At 37.5% G+C, this 15,376-nt stretch overlaps 1 protein-coding gene across 4 annotated transcripts in view; it reads right to left on the reverse strand.

Annotated features, from left to right (window-relative positions):
- The window catches only part of MGAT5 (alpha-1,6-mannosylglycoprotein 6-beta-N-acetylglucosaminyltransferase), a 131,016-nt gene that overhangs the window by 54,123 nt on the left and 61,517 nt on the right, over positions 1 to 15,376 (reverse strand). For all 4 annotated transcript variants that reach the window (XM_033003115.2, XM_033003116.2, XM_033003118.2 and 1 more), the window contains 2 exons: positions 8,549 to 8,625; positions 7,004 to 7,093 (listed from right to left, as the gene is read on the reverse strand). In XM_033003115.2, coding sequence (XP_032859006.1) covers positions 7,004 to 7,093; positions 8,549 to 8,625 — 167 coding nt within the window. The remainder of the gene's footprint in view (positions 1 to 7,003; positions 7,094 to 8,548; positions 8,626 to 15,376) is intronic.

The following is a 15,376-nucleotide window of genomic DNA, read 5'->3' on the forward strand; positions in this document are numbered from 1 at the left end:
ATGCAAGAGTTTGCACTAACCCAGAAGAGTAGCGAAATGAACTTCATGTTCCTTGCTACTTAGCCCCATGCAATAATACACAGTAGTGCAGAATACATACTGCTACTGTTGCAAATAATTTAAATAACTATACTGTTGGCCTTTTTCAAGACAACCACTTTCTGCTCTTTCCTTACTTAGCCTTCCTCTCTTGTCCAGTGTACTGCTATTCAATTTAAACTGAGCACTTAAGCACTTCCTCTCCAGAACTTGCAATCTCTCACCTTTAAGATTAGGAACAACTTCTAATTGTAGCTGTTGGCAGGACCTATGGTTTCATGAGAACTTTGGATGACCTAGAAAGTGGGTGGGTGGGGTTTTCTGTTTGTTTACTTTTTAAAGAACCAAGTATTGCCACTTCAGCTAATGCTTCAGTGTTTTTCATACAGAACACCACAAGGATGCCTATAACTAAATATGAAACCCAAGTAGTTAAATAATTTCCCTGGTTGCCTTGCATGACTCAAATATGGCCTACAACAGCAAATTTAACTGTACTCATCATTTCTAAACAAGTCTTGCAGCTGTTCTCAGATTCAGACTATTAACCACTTCCATGGTTATACTTTCATGGTTCTATTGAAAATAAAGGTGAGTGCTCTAGTTACTGAAAAATGCAGGGGGATGCTCATGAAATGATCTTTTCCCAGTAAGTACCAGTGAAAATTTAATCAATTTTTCTCAGGCTTATGGATGTATCATAAGTAAAGTCAGGTTTTATTTCAGTGAGTACTAACTTCCAACTATAAATGTGGGACAACAGAAGGTAAGGAGTACCCAAAACTGCTCAGATTGACTTGAGTGGAGGCCTTCAACCTCCTTCATCTTGCGTGACAAATAAGCATCAAAAGTGATGCAAACTCTTGAAAACACATGGTGCCTGGAACTTGCTTTTCTCCCTGTGCTCCCAAATTGCCTAAAGAAAGCCTATCACTTTTCACTGAAGCTACCAGGGTCAAGGCAGAGATAGATCAGGGAATGTGAAGGGAAGAATTAGGGACTTTATCTTGTAACACATTTTCTGGAAGCTCCTAATACAAACAGAAGGGGGTGATCGGGAAGCTGGGGGTGGTATGGGGTGGAACCTGCTTTGGTTGATAACTTGTAACAAAAAAGTTTGCAGAAAATGCAACAGCATTAAAGCTTAACTTGTCCTGGGACAGGAATATTTGCCATTAGATAACATATACAATGGAAAAAAAAGTGTGTGTGTGTGTGTGTGTGTATAGACTCATTTCTACATATAGATGTGCATGTATATGATCATAAACAGGAAGAGGATATAGCATGTGCTAAGGCTGCAGCATGCGGTTACAAATCTATTATTGTTTTATGCACACGCACCTTTTCTCTGTCATTGGCGATGATGACAGAATGGATTAGGATATCACCAAAGTGGGTCTAGGTGAAATCTCCATCAGAAATATAAATACTTCAACTTTGTATTTGTTTAGGTACAGAATATCCACGTGCAGCCAGCCCTAAGTTTGCGTAAGGGGAAGGAGGGCAGTGGTGCTTGTTTGGATCCTGCTCTTCAACTTGTTTATGCATTTCATTTGATCATTTAAGACAAAACACACAAGTTGCCTCCAAAGGAGGAATCCAGACAACCTCCTTCTCACTGAGTTAGCATCAGTTCTTTCTCTAGCTTATTCCTTGCATAGCAACCAACTGTTACACTGTCATGCAGATGATTTAATAGGAAGGATGTGATATCAGACTACAGATTAGCAGTTAAAGATGATTGTTAGGAAGCAGCAACTGCAGATTTGAAAATCGACCATTTTTTTGGATGAGTGGTATAAATGCTAAGCTATTATTCAAAACATATTACATTTATCTTGGTACTCACATATTTTTGAATAAGACCAGCTGTGCCTCCTGTACCTAATACTGAATTCAATGACAATAAAATGCATTAGTTTAACTTTGATCATGATCAAGAAACTAGGTCCACTTGAGAAGTCAAGTGTTCCCTACTCGTTTTTGAATCATAGTAGACACAGCACTGTCTAGAGTATATGTAGCTAGCTCCATCAGGCAAACAGCATTATTGCTCAGTGTACTTCTATCCACTGTGAAGTGCTGCTAAGTATCTTATGTCAGTCCCAGAGTGGGAAATAAAAACAAACAGTGCTGCAATATCTGGTGAAAGAAGGTGCATCTTTAAATTTATTAGGCAGTAGAAGGCAGGCAGAGAAGAGAACTCATAATGTTCACTTAGAAAATCCTTCTGAGAATCTAATGTGAAAGAACTGCTCCCATTAGGAAGGTGACTTTCTCAACTCCTCTAGAAGCTGTAATACCTATAATTTGTTTAGCATTTACTCAGTGATAGGTAGCCATTTTGAAGGTGCTACAAAATCTGTGGTGTGAAGGACAGTCTTCCTGTTTTGTGAAATGAAGAGTGAGCAGGTAACTGTGGATTTGGTTGTTTCCAAAGGCAATCTCAAACATTGGGTGTTAGGTACGTACAGTCCCCGTGACACTGCAACACGAAGTTTTATACATAATCATCAACCAACAAATGGACTCTAACTTCAGTAATGTGCACTAAATTTGATTCCTCTCTTACAATGGCATTGACACCTTTTCCAACAAGACAGAAAAAGACTAATCTCTGTGTAAAATGACAGAAGTAGAAATGATAACTGAGCCCCAATCACCTGGTGATTTTTGGACAAAGTGCTGACTATGATTAGCATTTCAATTTCTTAGAGACACATGTAAGATGACTAAAGAACAGGAGCTTTTGTTGCTTTACATGTCAGACAACAATACTATTTTTGTCAATTTTTTAAGCAATTGTGTAGAATTCAAAGAAGCCGGTTTGATGTTACATTACACTGAAGAAATGCAAATCATTAACTCACCTCAATGTCAGAAATTAGCTTAGACACACAACAGAAGTTGAGGAAAGGGGACTTCTACACAGATGTGAGGAAACTGCAGTAAACTATCAAAACCACAAGGACTTGAAGAACCTATATAATTCCCAGGGGTTTTCACTAAAATGTGCCTCAGACTACAGCTTGCATCCTGGAAATAAGACCACATTCAAAATCACCTTTAGTTTGTATTTTTCTGCTTTAAAACTCAAAGCAAAAGTAACAGTGTAAAGAAAAATACTGCTGCAACCAAACTATGCAATCTGTTTCCAGCAAGTCTGAAGGACTGAAAACAAGAATTCTCTCTAGTGGTATACCAGCATGTGCACAAAAGCTACAGGAGTCTCAAAGACTGGTCTTTGAAAGTTTTAGTCTTTTGAAGCATTGGATGCACTTTCCAGATGGGTACCAAAAAAATTACACTTGCACCCGAAAGGCGAGCTGGAGATCCAAAGCTTGGGATTTTAGTACCAGCTCTGTCAGGTAAGAGTCAGTGTAATGGCCCCTGGGCAGTGGTAACTTGCACCACAGCTACTGGCTGACCAGCAGGCACAGCAGCAGTCCCACTTCTGTGTGGCAGGCAATCCTCTCAAAGTGTGTATCTAGATAAAGGAGCAATAAGACCCCTCCACTTTTTTTTTTGGCTTTGTTTTCTAAAGCTGGGAAATTGTGTGAAAAATTTGTTTTCTAAAAGATATTTTTAAAAGCTTCATTCATCAGCTGCAAATTGGCATTTTGCAGTGAAATGTATTTTTGTACTGTTTAGAAATGAATTTTTTCACATTTCTCTCCAGGGGCAAGTACATCTGTGAAAAATATAATTGTGCCAGTGACATTACAGCGTTAAACATCTGGCTTCTTCATAACTAAATGCTAAGTTTACAATGAAGTAACTCCTCTCAAGTCTGTATCGCAGTTAAAAGGAAACAAGTCCCAACTATCCAGAAACCTTAGAGTTTGCTTAACTTGTTTTTCAGTTATTTGCTACTTCTAATCCCTATCTTGCTCTGATACTCAAGAGAATTCAAGTCTGGTTTTGCTATTCAGGCCATTTGTGTCTCCTCCAGTCTTCAAAGGCTCCAGCACAAGTAGTATTACGAAGACTGCACAGTTGCATATCATCACCAGGAGTGATCCAGTGCCTGCAGCAAAACAGCAAGATAGAAGTGCAAAAATCCTTGCAGTTTTATCTGCAAGTCTGTAGAGGGGAAAGCTTTAAATTAAAAAACATAAGCCTGAATGTACTGGATTACTTCTTGCTTTCCTTCTGCTGCTACACTCACCTCCAGTTCTGTTCAAGCAGCCAAGACACAAGAAAAGAAGTGGAGAAGAGCAGTTTAGATAGCTGTTATGTTCCTGCAGGAGTGCCATCCAAAGCAAATCAGAGGAGGCAGAACTGCTAATACTTGCACAGGCTCTTCAGAATAGAAGACTTGGGGCAGCCTGGATTTTGACTGTGCTGTTTCTATTTTGCAGACACACATGGTGGAATCATAACAAGGGTACATGACAGATATCCAAAGACTGGGTTTTATTCCAAGCTTTGTTTCTAAATTACTTTGTATCTCTGTAGTTCTGACCCATATTACACACCAAAATGTAGTATTTCAGGCTACTTTGTTTACAAGTTGGAAATTGCATTACTCAGAGTGCTAGATGAGTGTAACATAATACCCTAACCAAACCACTCCAGAAGAAAAAAGTAGATTGCAAAAGAGTACAAAAGAGCGTAGGCACTTGTCACACTAGATTGTAGAGGCGATTTTAAGAGCAAAAGTAGACATATGCACAATTTAATGCATATTATGTCATTTCAAATTGTGTTGTGCATATTTGATGCACATATTCAAACAGAACATGTGTACACACCTATCTTATTCCTATACTGTAACCTTAAAGTAAAAAAGAAAAATCTTAACAGTAATATCCTTCTAGTACCCTAATGCATTCTAATATTTTAAATCAGCAGTTTTGACTTAAGAGCTATGTAGACACATTTATCATTCAGCTGTGCAACCGTACTATAAACTGTCAACTCTTCATCACTGTCCACTTTGACAAATTACTACCGCAAGAGCATTTCCAAGTTATCCTTAGCAGCCAACACACCTCATAAATCCACATCATTGTAGTGTTATTAGAATTTCATTTCATGCTTGCATTCGCAAACATTTAAGCTTTCATATTCTGCTGCTGGGCATTAATTGTGGAATTAATCATAGGATTAAGAATGCCAAATTTAAACCCAAGGTTAATAACATGCTCACCCAGCACTAGTTTTACATTCTGTCATGGGAAAACACTTTAAAAAAACAAAAGTACAAGGCCTTTGTCTGAAGTTGCCAAATATACACATAGACTAATTGTACTGTTGTTCCATCATGAAATGAGAAGTTGCCCAAATTCAATATTGCTGCTTAAACAAAAATTTCAAATCCCCAGACCTGTGATAAAACAACCATTTGGCCTCTGTAAATCTACATGCATTCTGCCATAAGAAAGAGCTGAAAGATCAATTATGAAAAAACTAACAGCATCAAGTGGGTTTTCAAAACTGGTGATCAGAGAAGATTGTCACAGAAAATACTGTGATTTAACAGAAATACAAAATAATAAATGTCATTTAAGAATATTAGATTCTCACATTCAGGTGACATGTATCTTAATTTTTAAGATACATCTGCATTAAAAACATGAAGCACCTGCTGGTTGACAGAATACTAATGTGCAAACATAACTCTGCTAATGCTAAAACATAACCTTTTAGCAGAAACTTAGATCAACTTCAGATGATTATAAAACCATATCTCTAGCTTCTATGATAAATAACAGGATAAATAATATAGTCATCCTGTATCTTTTCCTTCCCCAGCTTTATAGCCCATAAATAAATCAACACTTGGTAGTAGCAATGGAATGAATCAAATTTGTGATTCAACCCAGCCTTTTTCATTTCTTCAGACACGTGTTTTGGAAATGCATTTAACTATTACTGCTGCTTCAAGGAATGACACCAAAAGTTTAATGACAGTCAACTGTGTAAATTAACAGGAACTGCTTTCATTACAACAGTTACTTATATAATAGACTTACGGTTTTAATCTCAGATACATAATTTAAAAACCCAGCCCCACCCCTCCAATCCTGCAAAAACTACAAAATTAATATTAGTTTGAAATTCTGTAGCAACAATGGCTCTTGCAGTTCTTTATAAGCAGTAAGCTGCTAGATATCAATACTACTTCCAGGATCAGTTGCCATAAGGTATTTTAATTTTTCTAATAAGAAAGAAGAGGTCAAGTGATCAAATATACCTGACTGTTTCTGGCACACACACTACAAGCCAGCAATAGAGCTCATAATAATTGATTGACAAAATGAATTCTTAGAATAAAAGTGTTAATCAGGAGACAGGAAGTCTGTAGAAAAAAGACCAGGGAAAGCAGCGTATTCCGCTGTATACAAAACTGGGCCTTTGGTTCCGACACGTACCAAAAGCTTTAGCCAATATATATATATATATATACACACACACACACATATATATATGCAACTTCATTTAAAAATGTGACTTTCAGGTTTTTTTTGTTTGTTTTCTGTTAGCAGAGTCTGCAATTCATGAACAGTCTCCAAGCAGGAAGCAGCCGTGCTGCTTAGGAGGATGTACCATCTAGTTCAACTTTCCAAATTTTACATCTCAAATATCTCCTCTAAAATGCCTCCCTATTAATACCTTGGGAGCTACATAGAAATCAAGAGAAAAAGTGTTCAGAGGCAAGGATCTACAATTGAGCTTCATATTTCAGTTTAAGAGGATACCTATCATGGACTCCCTGGAGAGTCACTGCTTACATCACTTTAGTTCTAAACATTAGAATTCTTCAGAGTAGAAACCCCTGGAGGACTTATGAATAATAGCAATACACTTCATAATAATTCTGTTTTAATAGATTTTTCCTCTTTATAGAATTTTTTTGAAGGAATTTATGACTTCTTTTGAGAAAAGTTTGCAAATGGTTACCAAAAATATGGAGGCAAAATGATGTTCTCCTTCTGCAGATTGAAAGATTACTGACCTCACTGAGGTAAATAAAAAAGGAGCACGTGGACCCATCTACACCATAACTTGCATAACAGGGATCCGATCGCCACATATCTTTCATCCACTGTAATGGGAAAAAAAAGCACAGTCTGTTAGGTTTAAGTACCATATAATAACTCTATACTATTTCACGCTGAACTCAGGAAAACAGGGGAAAGCTACAAGCAGCTGTATCCAATCAGATAAAAATTACAAATAACAAAATAAGGAATTTTATTGATATTTTGCAGCATACAGCATCTCTGTCTTCAGCTACACCGGGGAGGTAACTGCACACCAGATGTGAGCACTGTTTACACAAACTGGTAGCCAAGCAATCAGACACAAAAATCAAAAGGAGACTGTAATCAGGATCCAGGCGTATGGGTGTGGCTGGAGTTGACTGAATTGCCCCCCTGTGTTACATTTACTCTGGAATTTAACAGATCATTTCAGTTACCAAGATTGAAATCTGCCCTATTCTGCCAAGAATCTGACATTTCTGCAGAAGCAAGTAGTTAATTTAAATTCATATTTTAATATTCAAATAATGTATTACATAGTCACTATGCAGCCAGTTTGTCAAAATGGATCAAAACACAGAGATTTGAAACTTAGGTTTGGGTTTTTTTTTGTCTCTTTTTTTTTTTTTTTTTTTTAATACTATTAAGAATTTTATTTAGAGGAAAAGGCAACTTAATTTCACATATACTTTGATAGTTATTTGTTTTCACTTTCAGAAAGAAATTGTAATATTTAATAATAATATTTAAGTGTCCAGCAAATTTCTCCCCCACTAATTAAACAGTATTCTAACATTTGAAATGTATCTTGGGGAAAAAAGACCAAAAACTTCCATCTTGAAAAGTTTTTGAGGATTTCTTGGGGTTTGTTGTTGTTGCGTGGGGTTTGTTGTTGTTGAAGTCTGATGCCATTCAATATTTGGCCTTTCCAACAGCATTATTGTACAGGATTTATGTAGAATCAACTGTGAGCCCCAAAGTTCTGGTTGCACACTTAGTGCAGTGCATAGCTTGTGAGCAGAAGAAGCAGAATGCTTTTAACAGAGAAGGGGAAGGGAGGAACTGGGCAGAGTTGTTGGTAAAGGGGCGAAAGAAGTGTGAACAAATGTCTTGCTGAAACAGAGAATGGGCTGGAGTGAGGTACACACAGAATCCCAGTCCTGGGGTAAAGGGACACCAAATGACTTATAATGGGGAAGAAAACAGGGCTTTTCAAAAAGGAGAAGAAAGTTTATGAATAAGATAGCATTCAAATAATAAAGCGCTTTCTTAAATGATATAGCATTTTAACATAATATGGCATTTTATTCCCATCTCAATAGGATGCCACTTTATTTCTCTAGAGCAATAGTATTAAAGACTTGAGGTAAGCAATGCTGTAGTGACATACACTCCTAAATATCATCTTTTTTGACTCAGTTGGTCTTGTTTTATGCCATTGTTTGAGTGGTGATGTACTGCAACATATGTTCCGTTTTTAACAGAACACATATAATAAGATTAAAGAGTTCCCTTACCTTTATTTTCCCTTCACAGTGAGGAAAACCATCCATAGGAGGCAATTCACACTGTTCTTGGGCCCCATTTATGAGATCTAAAGAGAAATATAGACCATAACTGAATTTCATTTTACAGTTCTGACAGATAGCCTAATGAATCCTTCCTTTTATTTTCATGAATCCACAATCCAGACTAAAGAGAGCTATTGTGCAATATTTGTTACAACATTAAAACTCAGTGTGCTCTTTTTTGACTATAGAAGAAAACGGTTGCACAGATTTCAACTCTGAATTGAAGTAAAAGTGCTGGATTACAAAAACTGGTCTAAGGAGATTTAAAAATTAAGCTAGTCAATACTGAAAATAATAGAAAGCAAAATATTCTCCTAATCAAAGTGTACTTAAAACTACTAAATTGCAACAATTTGCTTCCTATTGTCAAACATTTGTAGGATGTATATTGCTCTTAAACATAAAAACTAGTTTTTCAAGTTCTGTTATCACTTTATCAAATACCCATGATCCAAAACTTGGCATCAGATATATGACCCAATTAATAAATGCTGCAATATGATCTAATTTTACAACTGAGTAGCACTACATCACATCTCATTAGAAATACTTCCTATGGTCTCCCAGTATTTTTTTTTCTGTTTTGCCTATTTTAATATTTTACCATTCTAGATTTTGCAACACAAGTGTAATACAGAGCAACACTTCTATCACATGAGCCACGAACAAAGGAGCAGTTTCAAAGGACATTACCACATCAATTCCAGGATGAGACTTCCTTCTAAGAACTTAGAAGAACCCTCTAACACAGACCTTTAAGGCAAGAAAAATGATTAATGTGGTGGAGAGAATCTTGCTAAAGGCAGAAGATGATAAGGTTTTTAATTTAGGTAGTTCGTCCCAGTTATATAAATTATACCTGCATCATTTCTGGCTTTTCCCATGGGCATGAATCAAGATCATTAAAGCCAGCCATCCATCAGCCTAAGAACACTTCATGCTATGGCAGTTACAGTGCACGACTTCACCCAGAATATGCTAATTAGAGATTTCAGAAGAAAAAAGGCTACAGCATTAGAATAGAGTAGCGACAAGATCAGTGGATAGAAGTTAGAATGTTGTATTATATACAAAAAAACACCTCCTGGTTTATCTGAATATTTTCCATTTTTTCTCAGATATCTTTTAAAGATAAACTTGAAAAGTGAGTGAAGCATTGCAAAATGGAGCGAACGGGGAAAGAAGAATCATGCCAGGAAGAAGACACTTATTTGGCAGTCTCTGCAGCAGCAGCAATTTGACAAACTGAGCCGCACTGTCAATGACAGTAACACTGAAGCAAAGTAGTCTTTAAGACGACTTTGTAATTTAAAATCAATAAGTACTTTCAAAATATTCTCCCTATCTTCTTAGCCTGATGGAATTCTTGCCGACTAGACCATTGTCATCTGTGGCTCTGATTTCTGCTCTAAGAACATTCAGAGCATGCATACAGCTAACAACAACTTATATTATGCTCTAAATTCAGTCTGTACAGCTAGATAACAATGGGACTTTTTGATTTACTACAGTTCAGGGATCAGACCATCCACTTGAATCACACTGAAATCTGTGCTTGAAATCAACAGTAACAAACCTACCTTAAGCCAAAAAGAGGCATAGCTAAAATGATGGCAATTTTCAGTAATCAATATAATGCCATTAGAAGAGCTTTATGGTCTAAACTGGAGGCTTTTTTTTTTTTTTTTCTCTTTCTTCCTTCAAACTCATAAGCCTGAATACAAAATAAGTACAGCGCTTTTCAAAAGGCATGTCAAATTCAGATCTTCTTAAAACATAAAAGACATCTGAAATCTATGACATAACATCAGAAATGCAATTCAACCACAGGGAAAATTCAACTTTCAGCATCATAACGAACTTAGGCTTCAAAATTCTCAATGTCTGGGCAATTATATTCAATCAAAAACTCTTCCTATCAATTTCAGTTGCATTTGGACAAGTTATACTTGTCATGCTCAAACGTTTATTTGCTTCCCCCCATAGCTACTATATATAGAACCAATCAACTGTAATTCACAATTTTCAGAAAGCTAAAAGACATTTATTAAACCCTTAAAGAAGAAGGTATTATTAAATGGTATTCAACATGCATTTCTACGTATCTTTTCTTCTGCAACAGTGCTTTCTCAAGGGGTATCGTTCCTCAGTCACTACCTACTGATCACCATGCCAGCTCTACCATTCATTCACTTGACTTTTGGTTGGATCACTGATATGGAATCAGTTAACACAGTTCTTGCCCAAAAGTATTACTTGAAACCAGAAACAACTTTCTGATCAGCACTATAGAAGAAGCAAAGCAGACATGGGAATGGCAGTCCCCTGGGGGCTGCAGCTGCAGGAGGTGCCACTGGCACAGCCTAGCAAAGCCACGTAAAGCCTTTTCACTGCTTGCTCTGGGCTAAATGATCTCCCTCTGCCAGATGGTCATACCTCCTTAGACTTGATGTGATTCCTTCAGTTCCTTATTTCTCAAAAGTAGGAAATTACTCAAAAGCTGCTCTTCTGCTCTTCCTGTTGACTGGAAGGTATAGCTTGTCAACATGAAGGATCCATGAACTTTGTCATTTAAATTTAAAAAATGAAAAATGTCTTTTATCTCAAGCTAACTACACTATCATATGATGGCTTTCCACTTCAGAAGGTCAGCAGTCAAAGCAAAGCCTCTCTTCTGAAATCCTTTTAAGTACAGTGTAATACATAAGTACAAACTATAATTCTTTATTTTGCAGCATAAATATCTAGTGTGCCAAGTCTATGACTCATACCATATTGCATTTAAATGGGTATCTTGTCACCTGTCAAAGAAAGGAAGGATGGATCAAAACCACAAAGTACAGACAATGGCCTCATTTTTGGTAGATACACAACTGTAGTCTAGATATCCATTTGCTTGCGTCATATATAAAAATATTTTCTGCATGCAACTGTGTTTTTGTAGATAGGCAGCAATCTTTGCTGACCATCTACATCTTTGCACTGTTCACAAAGTTTTACAGGACACGTGTATTTGCAAGGTCTACTTGCAAGAATAAAAATTCCTTTCTTCCAACAGTCATACATTGCACCAGCCATACACTTCAATAACTCAGAGCAGCTGTGGCAGTACTACATACAGATACTTTCCAAGCAGAAAGCCAACCCTCCCGGCTCTTCCTGTTCCTGCCCACTCAAAGTAGTAAAAAGCAAAAGCCAGACATTTATGTCAGCATAAGCTACAGATTTTCTCAGGCTTCTGGTCTCTCCTGTGGCCAGCTGCACTAGGGCTTTTCTAGAGCAGTCCTACTGCTCTTCCACTGGGATGATTTACACACAAACAGCATACCGATCAGGATAATCTGTATGTATACTGAACACAGAACACTAACGCCCACCTTTATCACCTCTAACCATGTTGAAATGCTTGGTGAAGTATTAATGTCTTCCAAAAGTACCTGACATCTTTCCCCCCTCCTTGCCAGCAACAGTAAACACTCCTAGGATTCACCTTCCTCAAAAATGTTAACATCTTTTTTCCACCATTATAGACACTGACAATGCTTCACATGCTCACCAGCTCCCTACTCCATCTTCCCACTCAGCCTTACCATGGATATATCCCAAACACCTATATCAACTTCCACTTGCTCCAATCACAGCTACTAATTAGGTAATAGCATAGCAAAGGCGATTCTATAAAGATTAAATACAAAGTGTTCCATGAAAGAATTTACTTAAAGTATTATCCAGAGCAGAAGAAAGTATAGCAATATATGCATACAAGAGGAAACGAATGTGAAAGAACAGAAGAAGCAATAGACAAAAGCTCCGTTCCATCTGAGTACACCCTAGACAAGCAATTACTTTGTGCCTGCAAATAGGAAGTTAGCTGATATAATCAGACTGGAAACACATCTACATCAAGGAGAGATGTTCAAAGCAACACACTGCCTGCAGAAATGGGCCAGTCAGTATGGGAACATACTGGTTTCCACACATAAACCTGAGAATTAAATGCAAAAGTCTGAATTCACTTGTGAATAATTTTGATGGTTCCAGTCAACTACTACTTGCACTGAAGCCATAACCCTTCTTCTTGGCCGCAGTCAGTGAGAGTTCTAGGTTGAGAAATATCCCTCACAACTTTTTACTTCCTTAATGATCAGAACCTGTATGAAGAATTAAATTTCTGCTTCTCTAGCTGCCCACTACTAACTAGACATAGAGGGTGTGCTGGAGCCTACAGGTAACAGGTCGCCTGTGAGCAACAAAAAGGTTCCTTTCCCCATCCTTAAACTAGTTGTTCTGAACCATAGTTACGAACATAGGAAACATCCTTGTAAAAATATATAAAGTCAAGGAAGCTGTAGGCAACTTCTTTAAATACAAATTTATAGCTATAAATTAACAGTCCAGCTCGCTCTCATCAAACCATGCTGCACAGCTGGACCAGCCGAAGCAGCGATGGTTGGACAGTATTCCCACACATGTCTCTAGCTCACTGTGGGCTCATACTGCCAAATCAGCTCGCTCCCTTTTTCGTGCGAATGCTTCAATCATACACGCTAACTAGAAGTTCGTTCTTCTTAAACTGGAATCCAAAGGTGAACAGATCTTGCATATCCCACAGACAGTAAGGACTAACCTCAGTAAGATATCAGCAAATTACACTTTGGAATGAATCACAAAGACAAGGGAGATGAAGTAAGTGGAACCCTGGGGATGCTGATTGTGCTGGTTTTGGCTGGGACAGAGTTCATTTTCTTCACAGTAGCTGGTATGGGGCTGTGTTTTGGATTTGTGCTGGAAACAGTGTTGATGAGTCAGAGATGTTTGCCTTACCGCTGAGGAGAGCTTACACAGAGCCAAGGCCTTTTCTGCTTCTCACCCCACCCCACCAGCGAGGAGGCTGAGGGGGCACAAGAAGTTGGGAGGGGACACAGCCAGGACAGCTGACCCAGCTGAGCAACGGGATGTCCCAGACCGTCTGGAGTCATGCTCAGCATATAACGCTGGGGGAAGAAGGAAATGTTAGAAGTGATGACGTTTGTCTTCCCAAGTAACCATTACGTGTGATGGAGCCTGGCTGTCCTGGAGACAGCTGAGCACCTGCCTGCTGATGGGAAGTGGTGAATTAATTCCTTGTTTTGCTTGACTTGTGTGTGCGGATTTTGCTTTACCTATTAAATTGTCATTATCTCAACCCACAAGTTTTCTCACTTTTTTTTACTCTTCTGATTCTCTCACCCATCCCACTCGGGGGTGAGTGAGCGAGCAGCTGTGTGGTGCTTAGTTACCAGCTGGGGTTAAACCATGATAAGGATCTACACATCAGGATCTTTCAAAGCATGAAAAGCAAGTATTAAAATACAAGTCATTCTGGAGATGTTGAAAAAACCCAACCTCTAATATCTTATGAAGATTCTTGTTAAAAAGATCAGGATAGAAGTATTATGCTGTTACCAGATTCATGTTGGATAGTTCTTTCCTGAAGGGGAGAAATACATTATTAAACCAGACATTAAAGTTAATATAGCTGGAAAATAGTATTTGAGAAACCAGGAGGATTTTTATCATTAATTAGGATTTATTTAATTTAGAATACAAGTTCTGAGATCTCTTTTCCCAGACAAAACTTAGAGCCAAAAAATTTAGAAATACAGCAACTGTCAAGTCAATGCAAGGAAACAGTAGTTAAAGCTTAAGAGAAAAAAGTGTGTGTATTGTGTGAGCCATGATATTTCTATTATAGAGACACCTAAGTGTTTTTGAAGTCATGTGCATCTTATCTCCTCTTGACTGCTGTTACACAAAGACATAATTATCAGACATTTATCTCATATGATGTTACGTTAAAAGTCAGTGTGTTGACAAATTGAAAATATAAATGTGAGCATATTATAAACCTAAGAGCACACAGTTGTTACAGATTATCTTGAAAAAAAAAATGGAAAATATTGATAAAACACCAAGCAACTCCAGATTTAAAAAACCTCTTTAAATACAGTGCTCTCTTTATGAAGTCCTGGGATATTCAATATAAAACTAACAAACTCCATCCCCATGTTTAGAAAAGAGCCATATGTTCACTTTGCAAATGCCTGTGGCTGTTCAAAGATATACAGCTCTGCGTCAGAGATCGTTAGTGCACAGCAGGTGCTGAACTTGTGAACAATCATCAGTTATTTCAGTGCAAAGTCTAGCACATTAGCATGAATGACTTGGCAGATTTAACCTTGCACTGGAAAAGATACTTCTTCATTGCTGCTGTATATGAGCAACTATACTGGCTAAAGTCCCGTGCCTTTGACACCACTCTCTAAGCCCCAGTTTACAGGTACAGGTCTTAATTGTCTCTTGCAATTAAACTCCATGTCCACAGGTTTTTGTTTATTTTAGTGAAGGTCTACAACACCTAAGAAAGAATTACGTGGCTAAAAGCACAATCTGTGATAGGGAATTGATTTTTTTGTTTGTTTCCTAGTTACTCTTTAACAAAACAGTAAAAATAAGCAATAGTGAGTGCTACATACGTATTTTGTCCCTTTCCTATATTGCACATCCTTCAAATAATGTGCTTCATAAGAGGCTAAAAAATTCTGCTTTAATTTTTATCCATCAGACAGTTAGGAAGTCTAGAAATAATCCACTAAGTAAATCGAATAACAGTTACAATTAGCTACTCAACAGCGACTGTTGTTTGATAGGTATTCTATTTGTCATAAAACTTTTAAAATAGCAATATTGGTTAAAGCAAATGAAAATGTCACAATACTGCTGAAATTGCATACT

This window comes from Tyto alba, unplaced genomic scaffold (genome assembly GCF_018691265.1).
Source record: "Tyto alba isolate M040663 unplaced genomic scaffold, T.alba_DEE_v4.0 Super-Scaffold_7, whole genome shotgun sequence".
Taxonomy (NCBI): domain Eukaryota; kingdom Metazoa; phylum Chordata; class Aves; order Strigiformes; family Tytonidae; genus Tyto; species Tyto alba.